The 22447-nt window shown below is 31.3% G+C and overlaps 1 protein-coding gene across 2 annotated transcripts in view; it reads right to left on the bottom strand.

The window, feature by feature from the left end:
* LOC107439361 (transmembrane protein 47) overlaps nucleotides 1-21962 on the bottom strand; it is a 58477-nt gene extending 36515 nt beyond the window's left edge. The window contains exons 1-2 of one of the 2 annotated variants that reach the window (XM_043054703.2): nucleotides 21439-21962; nucleotides 16074-16131 (exon numbers count right to left, since the gene is read on the bottom strand). In XM_043054703.2, the coding sequence (XP_042910637.1) occupies nucleotides 16074-16124 (51 nt within the window). In that variant the 5' untranslated portion in view covers nucleotides 16125-16131; nucleotides 21439-21962. The remainder of the gene's footprint in view (nucleotides 1-16073; nucleotides 16132-21438) is intronic. The other variant, XM_043054704.2, reaches the window with a different exon arrangement.
* Nucleotides 21963-22447: the final 485 nt, after the last annotated feature.

The following is a 22447-nucleotide window of genomic DNA, read 5'->3' as shown; positions in this document are numbered from 1 at the left end:
GAAGAGAAAATTGTACACAATGGTCACAGTTACAGAAAACACAACGTTGGATACCTTCATTAAAAACATGGCTGCAAATCCAAAACTAATGCTTTAGAGTTAGACGGATATGGCACGAATTAGAATAATTAAACGGAAGCCAAAGTTATACGGCAAATTAGTGTCTTATGACCAATATATCGTTTTAAATTCCTTTTCAACAAGTCATGTATTTAGATTACATGTAAAACATTCTAATTAGAGGACCTAGAAAACATTGAATCAACTACTTAGGTTAGAAATCGCTGAGAAATGTTCGAAATTACGTGGAACTTTTCGACAAATTGGCCAAAATATCGTCAATTCCTTTTCAACACGTCATGTATTGAGATTACGATAAACGCATTTTAATTAGAGAACATAAACGTTTAAAATATGTGAAACATTACTACTAAAGAATATTAAAGATATAAAAATTATAACCATACCCTTCAGAACAGAAGATAAAATTGGGCCCCATACATAGGAGATAGGGAAAAGTTATGACCGTGCCTGTGGTCCGCAAAAATTTGAGAGAGAGTTTTTCCCGGATTTAAGAAACAGTTGTCCCAATGTTGTGAGGAGGAAAAGGAGAGTAAATAGAAGGGTGGAACGCCGACGAGGAATATTCTTTTTATCCTGGATACGGGAGAGGGGAAAGTGGTTTTTAGCCGGCTGTGAGAGAGAGTGGGCGAGGAGGGTAACGGCGTATTCTCACGTCATTTGTTAGAGAGCCATCATCTTTTTGACCACCCACCCCCGCACGAACACTTTTGCACTGGAAAGAGGAAAAAAACTCATTACCTTAGAACGTTGGGGCGTCAAACAGCAAACGATTTAGACGGATTAAATGCCGCTAACTGAGTTAGGGGGAGCTACGCTACATTTTTTTTCTGAAGTAAAAATCGATTTAACGTTGTTTTTTAATGCTTTTAAAATCTTGAGCGGTACTTTTAAAACGAAAATGAACACATTAAGAATTGAACAGGAGAGTAAATGAAAGGATATTTATTAATTGCAATTTGAAAGCCTTTCATTACAAATATAATCAACGGCTTTATTTCGAGGAGCCCCAAAGAGGTGGCTTTAAAAAACAAACTACTACAAATTTAAACAAATAAAGGACACATTAAATGGAGAAGACGACACATTATTTTAAAAACAAAAAGAATACATTAAGAACAGAATAAGAGATCAAATAAAAAAAATATTTATTATTTAAATTTTTTTAATTGTATCGACTAGTTAAGATATAGAAAAAAAAAATGACAAGATTTTCTTCAAAGTAATAATATTTTAAACCGTTTGATTATCGATATTAGATTTTAAAGTAATTGATGATTGATTCTATCAATTGAGTTGATTGTAGTAACTCGATTTTTTAGACAGCCAAATAATAAATAAACAAATATGTTGATTCAGGCGGACACACACGTTCCTGTTGTTCTAGCAGAAATCTTATTTTCAATTTAACAAGTGCGTAGTGTGTAATGTGCAGATTATTCAGGTAGTTTGCAGATAACTTTAAAAAATTTAAAAAATGAAACAAATTTTTTGGCACTTAAATTTAACGAGTGCCTAGTAGGTAATGTGCAGATTATTTAGGTAGTTTGCAGATAACTTTAGGAAATTTAAAAAATGAAACACATTTTTTGGCACTTTAACGGAATACCCTAGTTAATCTGCACATTAGCGAGATAATCTACAGCATAACTGATTCCAGCGTTAACATACATACACACATACCACTTTAGTTAAAACAGAAAAACAAGCATAAATAAAACAAACAAAAAAAGTTCGATTTTTAAAACATAAAGTGATTAAAAAATAACGATTAAACTGACTTGCCTGGATATAGTTAAAAAAAGAACAAATCTGCATTACAAAACTCATTGTTCAGTATAAAGCTTCAATTTGTCCCTTTTTCATAGGTCTTTCAGAACATAAGTTAACAAAGTTTTAAAATTTAATATGAGTAAAAACAATTTCGAATAATGTACGGTAAAAAATACGATTTTAGTCTATTCTTTATTAAATCTATTAAAATCCTCCCTCCCCCCAAATTTTTTTTTTCCAAATAATACTTTTGCGAATATTCGGCCAATCGAATAACATTCGGCGAAAGGGCCGAATATTCGTAACATCCCTAATATGCATTTATATATTATATAAATACAAGAAAACACTAAGAAAGTTAAGAAAAACAATAAGTTTCATTTATTGCGCTTAAGCTGCAAGTAAACAGCACTCATTAGATAAGTTCAAAATGAAGAATAAAACAAAGAAAAATTATAGACATATGAAAAAAAGGGGGTNATTGCACTATTATTTAAACAACTTTGTAGTCGTCGACCCATTTTTCTCCTATTTTTTCAATTATTTGAACAATTTTTCTCAAATTGCCATGTAAAACAATATTCTTTATAATGATTCAAAAAATTTTCATACCTTACAATTAAAACATTTTTCGGTCATTATGAAATAAAATAATAAAAAATAATAAATATTTACTTAAAAATATTTTCTGCACGGAATTATATTTGGACACACGAGTTTTATAATTGTGCTCAAAAACTTTTCAAATAGGCGTAAAAAGTTTTGGACATATAGCGAAATACGCAAACGGGTATCATTAAGGGGTCAAAACTTTGGACACCCCTCTCCTCACCAAACTATTGGGACCTTATTTCCCGGATCGCAACTACCCCCTATATTGTGGGGGTCAAAAATCCAAATCCGTAGAAAAGAAAGGTTTGTTTATTCAGAGAAAGTACGCTTTTGTGTCTGACTAAAATATTGTCAGCACTTATTAATTAGCATATTCTGTACTTATTAATAGCACCCCCTCAAGTCATTCAAATTGAGGTCTAGGACGTGCAGATCCCACAATTATATCAAAAATTATTCAGGGTAGTGAGTTTTCTTTTTTTTTTTGCTCACATGTACCCTAAAAGTCGTGTAAAGCAACGTTTCCTGTTATTTCAGGATTGATATTGTGTAAAGAAAATGTCTATGGGCTGAAAAGGTTTGTTAATTCTAGGTTTCTTAATCTACAAAACTCTTGTCAGGCCTTGACATACGCTTCTGAAGCTTGGACAATGACAAAACTGGAGGAAAATTGCATCACAATATTTGAGAGAAAGATTTTGCGGAGTATACTTGGTGGTGTAAATGAAAACAATAACTGGAGAAGGAGATTTAACTTAAACTGCACAAGATTTATAAACCACCAGATATTATTAAAGACATAAAAATAATTAGAATGAATTGGATGGCCCACGTGATTCGAATGAGTGATGACAATACAATAAAAAAGATGCTGCTTTTTAAACCCACTGGAGCAAGAAAGCGGGGAAGGCCGCAGTTGAGATGGGCTAATTTTCTTGCAATTAATGAGTTAATAATTTCTTGCAGTTAATAAATCGGAAGTCATTATGGAGAAATCTTCAGAGGAAGGCATTGGCCCACATTGGGCTGTCTGGACAACTATGAGGATATATAAGGTACACAAAAAATAACTTAAAGACGTCTACCTAAAACAAATATTTTAACTAAAAGATTAATTTTCTGCACTTAACAAAGGATATTCCGGATCAAATTAAATTAATTTTAACAACTGATTAAAAACTACATTATGAAACAAAAAATAAATTAACATCATACTAAAAAAACTTCTAACGTGATAGCACATTTAGTTTCATTTGAATTGTTGCATGCGAATTGTAACAATTCCTTTTTTCTAAATCATTCAACGATTTTTTAAATATCACTTACATGGTAGTGGAAATTTAAGAAATTACTTTCTGTAACAACAAAAAAACTTATTACGATAAGTAAAAAAATTTGTTTTAAACATTTTAAAATTTTAATTAAAATTATAAATTTTTAACTCTTATTATTACGTATTTAACAACTTTTTAATTTAAACTGAATTAATGAAAAATTGTCTTTTGAGAGAGATTTAAAAAAAGAAATGACAAAGAAAAAGTTGAAGTTTTGGGAAGTGGTTGAGGAGACACGAGCCTTCCCTTTCTCTCACTTCCAGACGACACGCCTGAGCCATTAAATTCAGTTACAGCTAGAACTTAAAACTTTAACATTATAAGGATTGATTTTGAGCCATAGTGGCTCAGGGGATAGAGCGTTTGCCTTCCAATAAGGTGAACCGGGTTCGAATCCCAGACGGCTGGTCGATACGAATTCCGCACAAGGCTCACACCGACCACAGTGCTGATGTACAATAATCCTCAGCGGTAGACGGATTATGGGTTAGAGTCCCCTTGCTGTCAGGCTACCAGTGGGAGGTTTTTGTTGATTTCCTCTTCATGTAACGCAAATGAGGGTTAGTTCTATCAAAAAGTTCTCGACGAAGGCAAATTTCTCCCGATACTTGATCCAGAAGTTCCCTTGTCTTCTGGAGTGGGTTCAAAATTACAAGGCTACGGAGATGGACATTAGCAGTCGTAAATCCAATCGGATGATCAACGCCGGTTATAAAAGAAAATGATTGACTTTAAACATTGATTCGTAAACAATCTATCCTATTAAATCCTATGCGAAGCATAAATAGAAAATTTACTCTACGGCCATTTTACATCCCACAGTTATTTCAGTTGTAGTTTCGAGAATAAGTCAGCACTTGGTGAATCAATAAATATAAAATAAAATGATTTTAAACATTGATTAGTGAACAATCCCTCCTCTTAAATCCTTTGCGATGCCTAAAATACAGAATTACTTTACGGCCACAGCTATTTCAGTTATAGTTTCAAGAAAAAGTCAGTACTCGGTGAATCAAATTCCTAGGACACTCACCAAAATTTGATTAAAAAAACTTTTTCTTACAAAGTTTCAATAAGTAAGGGAGAAGGAAAATAAAATTGCTCGGGAAGCGATTCTAGAAATTAAATTCCTGGATTACTACTTCAGTCATTTGCTGACGACATCGAAATTTCTCTCTTCTAAAAATAGCGATTCGCTTATTAAAATTCTTCTTTTATGCATTACATTTCAAGTATATGTTCAAAATACGAAGAAGAACTAAATAATGGTTCATTACGGCTTAGAGACAAAATAACACGGATAAATTCTAAAATAAATACTTAAAATAACACAATATCAAACGAATGACACAAAAAAAAAAATGATTATGAACAACACACATACTTCACAACCTGCAGAAAGAGCTGAAATTCCTCTGTTCCAACATTAGCGATTCGCCAATTAGAATTCTTTTCTCATGCATTACATTTCAAGCATATGTATATATACGGAAAAGAACTAAATAATCGAATAGGTTTGTTCATTATGGCTTAGAGACAATATCACGGATAAATTTTAAAATAAATACTTAAAATAACAAAATATCAAACGAATGACACAAAAAAAATATGATTTATGAACATACATAATACTTCACAGCCTGCAAAGTTTTATTAAGTAAATGAAATTAATTTATGAATACTTTTAATCTGAAAAATATGCACAAACATACATTCAAGTATTTTATATCGAAAAAAAACTAACGAATGACACGAAAAAATAAATTGATCATGAAAACATACTTCAAAACCTACAGATTTAAAGTAAGTGCTTCAAATGCCAGACAATAAAAATTATAAATAAAATAGAACAACCAGCGTAAATATTACGATCATTTCTTAGAAGGATTCAGCAAGAAGTTTCGCAAACTTCTCTAGTACATGGGTACAGTGAAATAAATAGGTATGGGCAGTGTTTAACACAGGATAAGTTTTGTTCATTGCATACAAATCCTATGGTTGAATAAGCTACTAACTTTTCATTTACAAGAACAGGGCTGATTGTGAGCCCAACTCAAAACTCCTGAAAATTTCTTGAGTAAAATTATTAATGACCCATTTCAAAAATTTTATGTCTTTATAAATTTAAATCATTGATATTTTCCAAACATGAAATTCTAAATAAATTATATGCAGCATAATTTTATTTTTATATATTTTTATTTTATATCCGTCGTTTTTACGACTACTTATGTTAAACTCCTTAGCATTGCAATTTTGAACCAATCCAGAAGACAAGGAAACTCATGGATCAGCACCCCCAGAGATATTGATTTAATATGGGAACATGGAGGACTTTGCGACTCGACAGATCTAACGTGCATCAGTCACCATTTACTACACATGGAGTCTTCGGCCGGTGGGGATCGAACCATGCAGCATAATTTAAATGATCAGAAAATATATTTACAAATGAAAGATACGTCAAGTATAAATTCTAATTCTAATATTTTTAAATAAAATATACAAGAATTTTTATATATAAATGTGATCGATGATTTCTTGAACTTTCTGGACCTTGGATTTTCGGAAACATCCGGATTGCGGTTAGAGAAAAATCCGGATTTTTTCCGGAGCATAATCATCTCTGCAAGAAAAGAGTTTAAATGCTTAAAAGGGAAAATATTTAATCAGCAATAATAAAATTTATTCTTATTAAAATCGCAATTCTTTGAAAAATTTCACTTAAAGAAGTCTTAANTCTTAAAAAGAAGAAAAAACGATGGAGTAATACACTAATGATTATTTCTAAAATGATGGTAAGGTAAACATCTTTCAAAAAAGAAAGAAAAACCCTAATATCTTATGAGGAAAAAATTTTTTTTTCTTAAAATGGCGGGAAAATTTATCGAATTTAGTTCCGGATTTTTGGTTTTCCGGTTTTCTGATTTCCGGATAACGGGTTCTGTACTGTACCACACAATAAAAATTGTAAATAAAATAGAACATCCAACATAAATAATACGATCATTTCTTGGAAGGATACAGTAAGAAGTTTCGCAAACTTCTCCAGTACAGGGTGAGTAGCCAAATCTTTCAACAAAAAATAAGCACCTTTTAAGCACTCAAAAAATATCTTTGAGCACTATATACATTAACAAAATGCAAAATAATTTTCAGACTTTAGACGATCAGAATAAAATAACTAGTTTCTGACAAGTAACTCTTTTCTTAATTATATTAGCCGCTATAAAAATATCGAGAGATTTCTCGGTTCGATTTCAGAGGGTGAAAAATGAAGCCTGAAATTGAAAATATCTTGCAAAATGCAGCAGAGTTGCACACGAGAGTGCAATCAGCTCTCCGAACCCAGCTCCGTAGAGGTACATGCGGACTTTCAAGTATTTCATCAAACATGTAAAATGATTGGTGCTTTCATACGCTAGGGACCAACAGTGCGCCGAAATTGATAGTGGTTGAATGAATTGTCAAAACGCTGAATAGAACAATGTGAAAAACACATTTTTGCATAATACGTGGCGAAAATCGACAGGGTAAAGAAGAAAAAAAATCTCATTTTCGAAAAAGGAAACTTTTTAAAGACATCTAATGAAGAAAGCACCTTTAAAGGCTTTTAAAAAACGAAAATCGAAAATAAGCACCTTTAAGCACTTTTTAAAAACGCTACGCACCATGTAGTACATGGGTACAGTGAAATAGGTATGGGCAGTGTTTAACAAAGGATAAGTTAAGTTTTGTTCATTGCATAAAAATCCCACATGGTTGAATAAGCTATACTAACTTTTCATTTACAAAAAAAAAATTATTTAAGTGCTTAAACGGGAAAATATTTAACCAGCAATAATAAAATTTATTCTTATTAAAATCGCACTTCTTTGAAAAATTTCACTTAAAGAAGTCTTAACTTTATATTTAACCTTGAAAATGTAGAGAAATTTTTTTTTATTGTTATAAGATTTGAGAAAACTTTGAATTTCATTTTTTTTCTCTTTTTTTAATATCTCTTCCACCATTCGTAAATACAGACAAAAGAGACGGGGCGAAACATCTTTTTATTTTCTGTGAATAGGATGCGCGTCCTCTAAAAAAACGACGGGGGGCAGAATGCCAGGTAGGCCAAAAGAAATGTGCTAAGCTGAAAGGATGAATATTTTTTTTTTCTTCTTTCCCCTTTCCTATTTCAAACATCGTTTTGTGAGACACTCATTCGAAACACTTCGGAGACCTAACAGAATCTTCATAAATAAATTGAAAAAGAAAAAAAAAACTCTTTAAAAATGTGACTTGTATAGTAGTATTAACAGCAGGCTTGGAAGTTAAGAAGTTGCATCTGCAACCCCCTTCCCACCTGAAATTCAAATAAATTAAAAGCATGGTTTGTCGGTATTTTTTTTATTTTGTTTTAAATAATTACTATTTTTTCATATTGAATTCCCTAAATCAAAAACTGAGCACAATGATAATTTTTTATACATTTAATGCTGCGATGAACTAGTGAAACTGAGTAATGTGTTGGCATGGCTGTACCTCAAAAAATAATTAAAATATTATTATAGAATAAATAAATAAAAAAATTAACACATAAAACATTAGAACAGCCAGTTTTTCTTTTACATTCATACCAAACTTAATTTAAATAACTTTATAAGATTTGTTTTAAAATTTAAATTTTGAGCCAAAAGCTTTATTTTAAAAAAATTAAATAATTTAGAAAATTTCTAAAAATACTTTTCAGAATTACAAAAAGTATTTACCCACAATGTTTGAAACATTTTAATTAATAACTACCTACCCCCAATTTGTGGAAAAGTACTTACACAGAAATTTTAGAGCATATTGAACTAAAATGACCAAATTTGCTGCAACCTGAACAGGGTGCAAAGTCAATCCATATTATATTTCCTGACCTTCATTACACAATAAATTGATTTGACTTGAATGGGAATAACTCGATATTGAGTATAGTAAAATGCGGCGTGCTCTCTGCTTTCGCTTATAGCACTGCGTTTCTATAGCTCAATATTTAACTATAGACAATACGTTGTTTCAAACATTTTAAAGATATCATCAGTGATATCTGCTTGCTTCGAACTCTATCTGATCAAAAAAAAAGGTTTATTGCANGTTCAAAAAAGTATACAAAAGCTAGACGTTAAGAATGTATCCAATGAGCGAGTAAAGCGAGCATTGGATTGCAAAGCAATCCGAAATGAACTGCGAAAGCAGTTCCGAGGGTTGGCGAGCGCGAGCGGGCAGGGGGTGAAGCCTCCTAGTATTTAATATTTCATTATATTTCATTCGCTATGTCAGATAAATTCAATGAACAATATTGAAGAGTTAGCATTAGAAACTTGAAAAATCGCCATACTATTATTGACACCAATGATTCTTTGTTAATTTAGGTGATAGTATATGCACATTGAAATAAAATAAATAAGTTATGTACTAAATGGCAAAAATTATTGGAGTAAAGGTACTAATTCGTTTGGATGAACCGTAAAAAATTGCCATATTCACGACAATGATGCTTACTTATTGTTGATAATAACCAAGTCAAAATTTGTGATGGTCCCATCAAAAAATGTTGACGGTTTATGTTGGTTTCAGTGCGATTCCTGATGACATTCAACATTTTCCATTACGTGTTCATGGTTTTTGATGCGCTAACAAACCTCCATCACTCCATGATGGAAAATGCTACTTTAATACTGTGATGGTAAACCATCAAAAGAATCGTCATCTCTCATGGACCAACAGTTCATGATGGCTCCAACAATACATTTCCATGATGGTTGATTGGAATTTCTTGTTGGTTCTCAGCAGGGTTGGCAAGTTTTTGACACATGACGGTTCTTACCGGTTTATACCATGGTTTTAACCGTCATGTCAAAAACCCCTCTGTCAAAAACNTTAATATTTCATTATATTTCATTCGCTATGTCAGATAAATTCAATGAACAATATTGAAGAGTTAGCATTAGAAACTTGAAAAATCGCCATACTATTATTGACACCAATGATTCTTTGTTAATTTAGGTGATAGTATATGCACATTGAAATAAAATAAATATGTTATGTACTAAATGGCAAAAATTCTTGGAGTAAAGGTACTAATTCGTTTGGATGAACCGTAAAAAATTGCCATATTCACGACAATGATGCTTACTTATTGTTGATAATAACCAAGTCAAAATTTGTGATGGTCCCATCAATAAATGTTGACGGTTTATGTTGGTTTCAGTGCGATTCCTGATGACATTCAACATTTTCCATTACGTGTTCATGGTTTTTGATGCGCTAACAAACCTCCATCATTCCATGATGGAAAATGCTACTTTAATACTGTGATGGTAAACCATCAAAAGAATCATCATCTCTCATGGACCAACAGTTCATGATGGCTCCAACTATACATTTCCATGATGGTTGATTGGAATTTCTTGTTGGTTCTCAGGAATATACCATCAAAACAATTTGGTTTTTTTTTTCTTTTATGTTGAACCATCATAAAATAGTTCTAATTCCTACATTGGGATGATGGTTGTTCATGATCGTTCCAACATTTGATTTCTAAGATACAAAGTCAACTGTTCATTGTGGACCATCCATAAAGACCATTAGACAATGCCAACTTTCATTCATCCAAGGGTAGCTCAAGATTGAATCAAGGTAGCATGTCTAGTGAATTGATGCTTAATAATATAAGTGATAGTCACTCCACATATTCATATATTTGGAGACTATTAAAACTGTACCAATACTAAGCAATTTTAACACCAATACTATTGGAATAAGTGTCTAAAGCTCATTTGAAAGGGATGTGTACTGGTGAAAATTACTTGCTATCGGTGATAAATTATGACTATCTTGCCGTAAGCAATATCAGCACGCCAAGTGATGGTAAATACAGTCAATTCAGATAGGATGAACTACAAAAACCTCCATTTATCTCTCGAACCTCTATTTAACGAAGTCGCTAAATCTTGATAATAAGTTCGTTATATGGAAAATTCGTTAAATAGAAAATTACCTTTTAAAATGCTTAAACACAAAACATGTTTTAAATTCATAAACACTAGTCATCAGGGCCGGATTAACCTATAGGCACACTAGGCACGTGCNTTATCTCTCGAACCTCTATTTAACGAAGTCGCTAAATCTTGATAATAAGTTCGTTAGATGGAAAATTCGTTAAATAGAAAATTACCTTTTAAAATGCTTAAACACAAAACATGTTTTAAATTTAATAACACTAGACATAATTAAAAAAGCAATTGATACACCTTCATCTTGTAAACTAGTATCTACTATTTTATAAATCTTGGCTATAAAAGAAATCTACATGGAAAACAAGAATAGAGCAAAACATTATCCAGTGTTACACTATCATGCCGCCTACATTTTCAACTAAAAGCAGCTAAATGTATGCAGAAAATTTTGACTGTATTTATATGCTGTATAAAATTATAACTGCAAAGTAATTTTAAATAGGGTAAGTGGAAGTTAAATAGGAAAGTGGGAAATAGGGAAAGTGGATCTCAAAGAAAAATTCGTTAAATAGAAAATTCACTTCGCTATTTAGAAGTTATTTTACGAGAAAATTTCCAAAGTGTTCTTGGTTCTTCAAAAAAATTCGCAAAATAGAAAAATTCGCAAAATGGAAGTTCGTTAAATAGCTGTTGAAATTATTTTAGCTTTATTAATTGAAGAGCTTAGTGGAAAACCAGGAAAGTGATATTTTCAAAGAAGCTACAATTAGGGTAAGACTAAAAAAATGACCTTTTAACTATTTCATTATTGATTTATTAGAAGACAAGACTAATAATTATTTATCTTATTTTATTTACCACTGCCTAATTTGAAAATAAAAATCATGGAAGCATACTAAAAACTAATTTAGATTAGTTTTGTTAAGATCAAAATGAAAGCAAAAAAAAAATTTTTTTTTTGTTACATAAAACGTACCCTATTGATGCAGTTACTTCATGTTACTTTCACTGACTCATAAATATCCTTAAAAATGTCACTGACCTGGTTCTTCAACTAAGCTCTCCAATTGTGTTGGTATATGCCTTTCAGTTTTGTGCATGACTTCGTAGTGTTGTTCATTTCTGATTAATTGATCTTTTTCATTCCCCCTGCATGAAGAACGGGTACTCAGCTAGTCAAATCCCGTTTTAGCGAAATCCGGAATAGCGAAAATTTCTATGTAACGAATATTTTCGTATCCCCAAATGAATCTCCATAGAAACAATGAACTAAAAATACCGATATTACGAAATTCGTAATCCGATTTAACTTAACGAAAGCAACAATTCTAATTTTCTGTCATAATCAAAAAGCTTCTAAATTCTCAGAATTAAAATATTTTTGCATTTACAAAATAAAAAGTTTCAGATATGAAAGGGACATGTCAAAAAAGACAAATCACTCGGGACGGACCCATACAAACAACGACAGATCATAATTTTCGACCTGAACCCGAGAACATTCAATCTTCAATTCAGTACTCCCAGAAGTATAAGTTGTTATGAAAACATGGAGGACTTTGTGACACGACGAATTTAACGTGCACCAGTCTCCATTTACTACAATACCAGTCTTCAGTTGGCTGGATTCGAACTCCCATTCTCACGAACCTGAGTCCAGCACCATACCAACCAGGCTATTCTGGCCTCAATGCTCTCCGTGGCTTAGTATTATCCTGATCCAAGCCCTTAAAATAGTGGCCTTTTGGATCACATCACTTACTCCTGACATCACTCCGCACCACAACACGTCAACTTGCAGCACAAAAATTTACATTGCAACTTATATTATTCAGTAAAATAACTGGCATAAAATCCAGCCACACTAGAACCCCAATTTCTAAAATTCTGACCCTGAAAATTATTAGTTTTTACACCAGGGATGATCCTTTTATGTCACTTCATTGATAAATAATTTTTTTTTAAAAAATAAACATTTAAGTCTTCAGTTGGAAAAAATTCTTTAAAGTTAACAAAATCGTTGGACATTTTTTGCACTAAATTCCATCTGCTAGGGTTTGAGAGAAATACTCTAAAAATACTGATTTTTAGTATGTATGAATAAACTAAACATTCGGTTTTCAAACATCTGCTAAATGTTAAAATTCCTAACTTTCAAGTTAGGAATTTTATGGTATATTATTTAAAAAAAAAATTTTTAAATAAATAAATATCTGAAAAAAAAGTAACAGTGAAAAATAGAACTTAATTACTGAAGTTTAATGTTTCTATAAACTGTTATGACTTAAGAGTAAATTCAAAAATATGTCTCAGGTTTAATATAAAAAATATTGTACCCCTATATACAATATTTTATACGAAATTGGATGCAAAAACGTATTTACACTCTATTAACACATAACTTAGTTCAAAGAAACAATTGCAAGCCACTATTTCGATACTTCCATAACCTTTGACAAAAAGTGGTAGCAAAATCTCCAAACATTTACTGAGTTTTTGAAAAAAGCAGAATGAAACAATTAAAACTAAAAATATTAAACAAAGAATTCGAAATTTTAAACATGCGAATTTTCACATGACTAAAAGTGTGACAAAAAAAAAGATAAAGAATAACTAGAGATATCTTTGCTTCCAAAAAAAACTGAAGAGCATAGTCTTACTAAACTAAAAATTCATGTGACAATGTGTAATGATAAAGCTTTTAAAAAAAATCATGAATTGGTGCAGTGATAATAAAAGAAATCGCATGAATCCATATTGTGGATTATTTAAAAAAGTACAATAGTTTGTAAAAAATTCAAGTGTGTTTAAGCGTAAACTAAAAGAGTATAGGCAACAATGCGCTAAAAGCCAATCACTGGTCTAGTGGTTACTGTACTGGAGTATGGGGCAGGTGGTTGTGGGTTCGAATCCCACCATAGGCATGGATGTAACTTTATCTCTGTGTTCTATGTCCTCTCTTCAGTGTGATTTTATTTTTTTATAACCGTCGTTGAACAGCTGACCCATTTTTCGGGTTTACGATTTCTAATGTTCAACTCCGTAGCCTTGTAATTTTGAACCCAATCCAGAAGACAAGGGAACTCCTGGATCAAGTATTGGGAGAAATTTTGCCTTCATGGAGGACTTTTTGATGGAACTAACTCGCTTTTGAGTTACATGGAGAGGAAGACCACGAGAACCTCCCAAGGTTAGCCTGACGGCAAAGGGACTTTAACCCGTGATCCGTCTACCACTGAGGATATTGGACCAGCCAGCGAACGCTCTATCCCCTGAGTCATCACGGCTCCTTCTGTGTGAATGTAACCCACCCTATAAATGAATTTGTTTTTGCATGACGAGGTAACGACAACAGAGTAGCAATTCTGGCATTTCTAAGGCCAATGGGAAATAGACAAAAGTGACTGCTATTAAAAAAAAAATTTAAAAAAACAAACAATGTGCTACAAAAGGAATTATGAATTGGTATGATAGAGGAAAACAAATAATTTAATTGTTTCAATAGGACAGCCTTCTTCAGTATAATATTGTGCTTTGGGGGACATCACTAACATTTCCCCCCAGTGTTCGGCTGACCACCTAAACAGAACATCTGCTCCTGCACTCCAGGGCTCAAGGTCAAAAAAAACGGAGGTGGGCACAGTAGGCCTTGGCCCTCTATGGGCTGTCGCACCACTGAGTTTAGTTTAGTTTTTAGAAGTTAACAACTATTTTTTTTTTCAAATAGTGATTACAAACTACTTTCAAAATAGAGTCACTGTTTTCAGGAGACTATATTTGCAGGAGGATTCAATTTATACTCATATTAAAATAATAAAAAAGTTGAATACAAAAAGAAAAAATTAATAAAAGAAAGGGTTTGAATAATAAATGAGCCTATTTATTTTTAGAAATTTTTCTTTCAATCCTCCAACTGTTTTAAGTCCTTCAGGACAGTAAATATTTATTTCAAGAAATACTATAAAATTATCACATATTTGTGATTTTGTTATATATTTAAAGATAAGAATAAATAAAGTATAACACATCAGGGATGTTCTCACTGCATTTACGGAGGGACTCCTGTAAGCTTTGCACCAATCGGGTTTAAAAAATAGGTTACACTTGAACCTTGTACTTTTATTAAAGTAATGTTATACAGGGTAAACAGCTAGATTTTTCAACAAAAAATAAGCACCTATTAAGCACTCAAAAAATATTTTCAAGCACTTTCCAATAGAAATTATAAATAGGATATGTGCAGTAATAAAAATTATTTTTTTCTATCATTTAAAGTTCTTAATTTATAAACATAAAATAAACAAAATGCAAAAACATTTCCAAAAACTTAACATAATCATGATAAAATATCTCATATCTGGTGAATATTTCTGAGAAATAGTAAAAATCTTGCTTTTTTTTTTGTAATTTATGACGACAATCTACAAGGCAAAGAAAAAAAAAAAAATTTTATAATATCGAAAATTAAGCACTTTTTACAAACTTTGAATAAAAAAAGCACCTTTAAGGGTTTTTAAAAATTGCAAATCCAAAATAAGCACCTCTAAGCACTTTTTAAAAATGCTACACACCCTAGTTATAAGTGTATTCACAAGGAGCTTATGCATTTAATTTTTTTCTTTTTTTTGTACCTCAGAACTCAATGTTCTTTTCTTCAAAAAGGAGCAAATTACATTACAAAAAAGTAGCTGACACAGTAATTCCATCACTTGTAGCACCTTAGTTCTGACCATTGATCACCACAGCTGCCAACATGGATAGGAAAAAATCCAGTAGATTTTACTGAACAATATAAATTTCATGATAATTGATGCAAAATGTACTAAATATTTTACACATAGGGAATTTTAGGGATTTTTATAGTCCTTAAAATAGAAAAACTGCAATATTTTCCAGTTATGATTAACGTTAAATGAACTTGAAATGTTATGTAACTCGTAATTTCGAATAGTAATAGGCATTTAATTCATCAAAGATAGTTAACTGATTTTAAAAAATGAGGCTCGTTTCATTATGTATTAGTAACACTTCTCTAAATATTCAAGCAAGCAATAATCTGAGCAAAATTTTTATTACAATAGGGATTTTAAAAGGAAATTTACTCAATTTTAGGAAATTTTTAAAATCTACAAAAACCAGAATTTTTCTTATTAAACCAGTAGACCAGGAGAAACTGGCAAAATCCAGTAGTCTAGTGGAAAATCCAGTAGAGTTGGCGGCAGTTATGAATAACTAATGTATTATTTGTATCAAAAAAATCTAGAAAAATTTAAATAGCACTTACTTTTAAAGGTCTTACAACAGTAACAGTTTCAATGGTAGTGGAAGGAGCCATGCTTTACCTGTAACAGTGGAGAAAGATTTTAGATTAACAAATTACTAAAACACCAAGGTAATATAAATTAAAATTATAATAATATAAAATTATTTCGACTGATAAAAAATTATAATGTTCCAACAGTGATGTGTTGTAATAATGAACTAAAAAAATGCATGAACTGCAACAAACATTTGATAATTTTTTTTAAATAAAATTTAATATTAAAATGTCAAAAGAGGATAGAATTCCTTAATAAGTCAAGTGCTATAATGGCAAATTAGCCCTCAACATCATTATCAATGGCTCGACAGCCCAGGCTGGGCCTTAACCTTCTCAAAAAGTTTTTTTTCAGGGTTTAATTTTCATCCTTTTTCCTGCTAGCGTTTTTAAGTTTAAGACCTGAAGGTCTTTTTCTAGGCCATTAAAAATTCGGCATTCTTTTTTTCGTGTGCCAACTGGTTTAGCATTATAAACTCTTTTTGTGATATGGTCTCCATCCATTCTAATAACGTTGCCTGTCCATTTTATTCTTACTAGTTTAATGAAGTTAATAATGTCAGGTTCATTATATGAGTGATAACGCTCTAAATTTGTTCCTCTAAGCCAGTGTTCCCCAACCCCCGGTCCGCGGACCGGTCCGTGGTTCAAATGATACCGGGCCGCCCATTCCATTGAAAATGAATTTAAATTCCCAGGTTTACACCCCAAATTAAAAATATCTGTTCCATTAAAATTTTATTTATTTAAAAAAAAGAGGCCCCTGAAGGTAGTGACATAAATTTTTTAATGTTTGTAATGTATCATTGTCTCGTTGCAAAGAAACAAGCTCAGGGTTCTCATTGATTTAACGTTCTAGTAAGTTAAAATGTTAAATCACTTTATATTTATTTTTTGGTGCAACTGTATTCTATTTTGAAGGCATGTTTAAATAAAATTAATAAATCAAAATAATCTAAAATATAAACAATCAACGCCTCCCCCCCCCCAGCGGGACGCGGTAAAATTATCAAACTTTGACCGGTCCGCGGTGATAAAAAGGTTGGGGAACACTGCTCTAAGCCATACACCACTTTTTAAGTCCACCAAAAATACTTCTCAAGTCCTTTCTCTTAGAGGTACCCAACATAACCTCATCCGTACGAGACAGGGTCCATGTTTCAGAAGCATATGTTAAAATTAGTCTTAATAGAGAATTATACAATAAAACTTTTGTTTTTCTATGAGTTACACCAGATGAAAATAGCCCTCACAGCTGAAAAATAACTAACTTGAAGGACCTGGGAAGACTTTAAAAAAAGTTAAAAATTACAAAATACAACACAGAGCATTTACATGATACAAAGCTCAAAACAAAACTAAATTCCTGTAGAATTCCAGAGTCTAATTTCTAAACATTTTACAGAATTTTGTAATATGATTTTAGTTGTAATCTAAAAATTAACAAACTAAGAATTTGGATCGGGATAGTCTGGTTGGTACGGCTTTGGGCCCGTGTCCAAGAGGTCGTGGGTTTGATCACCACATGCTGAAGATTCCCCGTGTAGTAAATGGTGACTGCTGCCCGTTAAATCTGCCGTTCTCCATGTTCCCATACTGATCCAGGAGTTTCCTTGCCTTCTGGATTGGTTCAAAATTACAAGGCTATGGAGTCGTAAACCCAAAATTGGGCCGGCTGTTCAACAACGGTTATAAAAAATATCAAAAAACTAAGAATTCATAAGATATTCAGAAAATTTTTTATTCTTTAAATCAGAATTAATTTGCTGTTTTGTACATAAAAATTTCAAGACATTAAAAAAATAAGTAATTAAGAATTCTAATTCATATTTAATAAATTACGTATTATTATTAAAAGTTTGATTTCAAAAAATGCTTGTTTACTATAAAAAATAGAAATAACAAAATTATCAATTCTAATTATTTATCAAAATAGCAAGAATTTCTAGAGAATTTCTCTCAGAATTCGAAGTTTACTAGTGGTATTTTAAAACTTCCTAATAAGTTTAAGTTTTCCCGGTTTCCAGAGAGAGTGGCCATTAACTACTGGAGCCAGACTAATTGATTATTAACATTGGTTTGGAGTTCCAAAGACTGGTGCATGCACAGAATGCACTACTACAACGTAAAATTTTATGACAGATGGTCATTGCCTTTACACCAACCCTAACAGCAAAATAACTTGGGCTCTCATTGAACCAATATTTACGAATCTTGGCCCAACAAGGGTTTAAAGGGCCGATATCTTCCAATACAGGCCCTATATAGAATTTTCCGATTCACCCGATATTTTACAGTCACTGTACAACCAGTATCGACCCTATATACAACTGTCAGATTCACCAGATATTTTATATTCATTATTCAGCCAATATAGGCCCCATGACAGCGGATATTGGCCCTCTATAAGACCAATATTAAAAATTCTAGCCACCCCAATATTGGTCCATCGGTGCATGTCAATATACAGGGGTCTGTCCAGACATTTTGTGATAGGTCCTGTTTTTGTAAAATTGTGAAAAAATTACTCGTAATTTGTAAATATTTAAAATAAATGTTAAGTCACATTCTCTCAACTAGGGTCCTCCTTTTGTAAATTTGTGCAAATAGGGTTTAATTTTTAAGCACTTCAAAAAAATATCATAATTAGGCATGGTTGGAAAGCTTTTGACAATTGATGGTTTTACCTTGTTTTAACCGTCATGTCAAATCATTCACCATTATTTCTGCCAATTGTCAAAAATCATGAAATTTTGAATCATGCAAAATGAATGGCGTTTTCATACGCTACGGACTGACAATATGCCAAAATAGATTGGGGTTGAATTAATTGTGAAAATGTTGAATAAAGAAACGAGAACTGTGTCTTTTCGCATAATTCAAAGCAAAAATCAACATAGTAAATAAAAAATCTCATTTTGAAAAAGGGAAAATTAAGTACTTTTTAAAAACACTCAATGAAAAAAAGCACCTTTAAGGGCTTTTAAAAAAACATAAATCGAAAATAAGCACCTTTAAGCACTTTACAAAAACACTACGCATCCTGTAATAGCAAGCGGGGCCCAAGAGAATAGAAATGTTTTAATCGAACTAAAAAACTAAACATACATAAAATAAAGCCTTTTTAAGATATGTAATGATTTTAACAAACTAAAAAACATTTTTATCACCCCAAAAACTCAATGCACATAAAAGAACAATGAAACAATGCATAATTTTTTTTAAAAAAATGAGGCGCTAACTAATTGCAATCCTCAAATAATAAAATAATTTTCAAAACCAAAAAGCTAATTAAATTTAAAAAAACATAAGGGTTTAACAAAGAAAAAAATTCAAAAGGTTTTGAATTATTTCGTCACACTATAAAGTCAGTTATTAAAACATCTTTCAATGCACATCAAGCGTAACCAGTTTAAAAGTTGCTGTTCCATAATGCTCAGTAATTTCAAACTCTTTCAATTATTACTTTATTTAACTCATTATAAATACTAAACGGAATTGATGGTGGTCAAGCATATCTAGAGAAATTAGTTGAGTACCTAAAAACTTCATTTTTACACAGAGAAATAGATTTCGATTGACTTTTTAAAATTTCCTGGTTGTAAACTATTCAAATTACTTGTGTTTACATGATAATCAATCACTATTTATAGAAGGGGAAAAAATGCACATTCTTTATTTAAGAATATATTAATTTTAAAAAAATATATAATGCAATATTTTTGTTCTTAGTTTTTTTCTTTTCATACAATTTATAAAAAGTAAAATTCTCAAGGACCCCAAGTACTTTGTCTTTATGCCTGTGCACAAAGACAGTATTGTAACTACCCCTCATGCAAGCATAAGCATATTCTATTTTTGCAAGCCAATACAAGCCTCATGCAAGCCAAACATAAAAACCTGAAGACTCCTTAGCTTTATTCACATAAACAGGCGAAGGCAATTAAATTCTAATGGATTATTTATTATATAATCAATATGGGTAACTACTTAGGAAAACAATAACTTTCAGATAACTACGCAAGTATTCTACATTTATATTACTGTAAATAAAATTAACTACAATCAGAAAAATGTCATAATAATGCACGGTTTTTTCAACTCAAAAAATAAATGAACTGGAGAGCGCAAATACTTGAAGTTCATGTCTACCCTTTATTCATGGGTATTCAGAAAAAAACTTATAAGCAAGGTACAATTCACAGGAAATTTTTTTATTCGTATCCTCACAAAAAATTAGCATGCTTTGGCAACTTCCCAGAAATAGCATACAAGAAAAAAAAATCCTGACACCTTCGTGATTGCAATTGGCACAAACAGATACAGAAAAGGAAATATCTTTGAAATCACAATTTACATGGTATAAAAGTTTCCCCCGATTACTCTCATTTAATGACTGTGACTTGTCATGGACTTAATTTGAGACTAGTGGCAAAAATAATTTGATCTTAGAAAAGAATGAGATATTTAAATTTTGATGCACAAGAAGGTTTCTGTGTCAGAATATGAGATAGAATAATCACCTAGTCTTGGTGAATTTCAGGCACCGGCCTGCAAGAAACTAAAAAAAAAAAATATCACAGACAGGGACAAACTCAAAAGGTATAACTTGTAGCCACCCCAAGGAAAATCTCAACACGTTTTCTTAAAAAAAATTTGCAAGTTTAAAATCCATTGAGTGTCTTAGTTATTGTTCATGTGCCAGATCATGAAATGGAAATATCCATGACACAAAAAAGATGCATTAGCAACTAACGACTCACACTGATAACACTTATGATGTAGATATCTGATAACTAATCCATTATTAATGGATTGGATCATTATAAGAAAAATTCCTATCAACATTAATCAAAAACTTACTGCCATTAATTTTTTTAACCCAGTTTGATTTTTAAATAAATCAGTAGCCAAAGGGTATTACTGTGCAACAGTGAACAATAAAAGTACTATAAGGTACTATTATACTGAGCGAAAATTGATTGTTGGTTTTGCACAGATATTTGAAAAAATCTAATGTAAAATAATTAAAAATTGTTATAATTGATCATGTCTATCAAATAAGACAATTTTATTTTAAATAAGAAGTGTAAATGAAAGAATATATATAATTTTCTTTCAAATACTGCAGACTATTAGTTTATGTCTCAGAATCTATTTTTTGTAAACAAATCTTCAATTGTTCTCCTTTAACACAAAAGTAGCCGCAAAATGGTACATTTTTGTGGCTTCGGGGATTATCGCAAACTTGTTAAACAGAATGGGAGGAAAAGGATTAACTTATAGGTCTTCAAAATAGAACATTTAACTATTAAGTCTTACCGACACTTACCTTTGACACTTGCTCAGAAACTGAGACAGTTTAAACAAACCACCTTTAATTTTTTACAAATAAGAACGAAAACTTGAAAAAAAATGAATGTATTCAACAATTGAATATTTCCTTATTGATCATATTTGTACAATTTCTAACTCACTCAAACGCTTATCACCCAAAACAATTTAAAACACACATTTTAGTTGACATTACAGAATTTTTCTATACAAGTTCATCACCTCAAGTAGAAACCATGCTGAATTCTGCTACAACGCATGCGTATTGCCCTCTTTGCGTCGTCTGCGGAATGTTATTCTTATTTTGAATCAAAGTATTTTTTAACTAGGAAAATTTTGCCGATGAAAATTTTATAGCTGTTTTTCAGTTTTTGAGTATTTTTTGAAGCATTAATTTTTGCAAATTATAATACTGAATACAAACATGAAATGCAATTTGAACGATTTTAACGCAAGACTGTTGCCGTATTTGATTTGGACAGTGTTCCAAGGTCTCGTTTCAATATTCGAACTGGCTACACTGGTGACACTAATGATCTGTGTGGTTAGGTCTAGTTCGGGTTGCCATTAGCAACCGGAAGCAAAACTCTCTCCTCTTTTAGAATCGTTGTGAAAAATCTATCAACGATTTCATTTATTTTTTGGGTATATTATATTTATTTATTAGGCATTCTATTTTTGCATCCATGCTGAATTCTAAGGAATATATATTTCTACTCTTTTGATTCATTTATAGAATAAAGCACAAAATTCAGTGTCTGCTGTATGATTCAGTTTCAATTTTTCTCATTTAGTTCCTTAAAAGCAAAACTTCCATCCTGTATAAGTAATTAAAAAATTAAATATAGGAAATACTATAAAGAAAAAAAAAGTAGATAAACGAAATGTCATTAAAAAATTTTGAATTTTTTTTAATGCATTTTGTGTCAATGCTTGTTTGTTTTCGTATTTTTTTCCAAATTGAAAATTAATTGTTTGTTTTAAAATGTATCAGCAATCTAAGTAAA

The sequence above is a fragment of the Parasteatoda tepidariorum genome, chromosome 10 (assembly GCF_043381705.1).
Source record: "Parasteatoda tepidariorum isolate YZ-2023 chromosome 10, CAS_Ptep_4.0, whole genome shotgun sequence".
NCBI lineage: Eukaryota > Metazoa > Arthropoda > Arachnida > Araneae > Theridiidae > Parasteatoda > Parasteatoda tepidariorum.
This window is presented reverse-complemented; position numbering and strand designations above follow the sequence as displayed.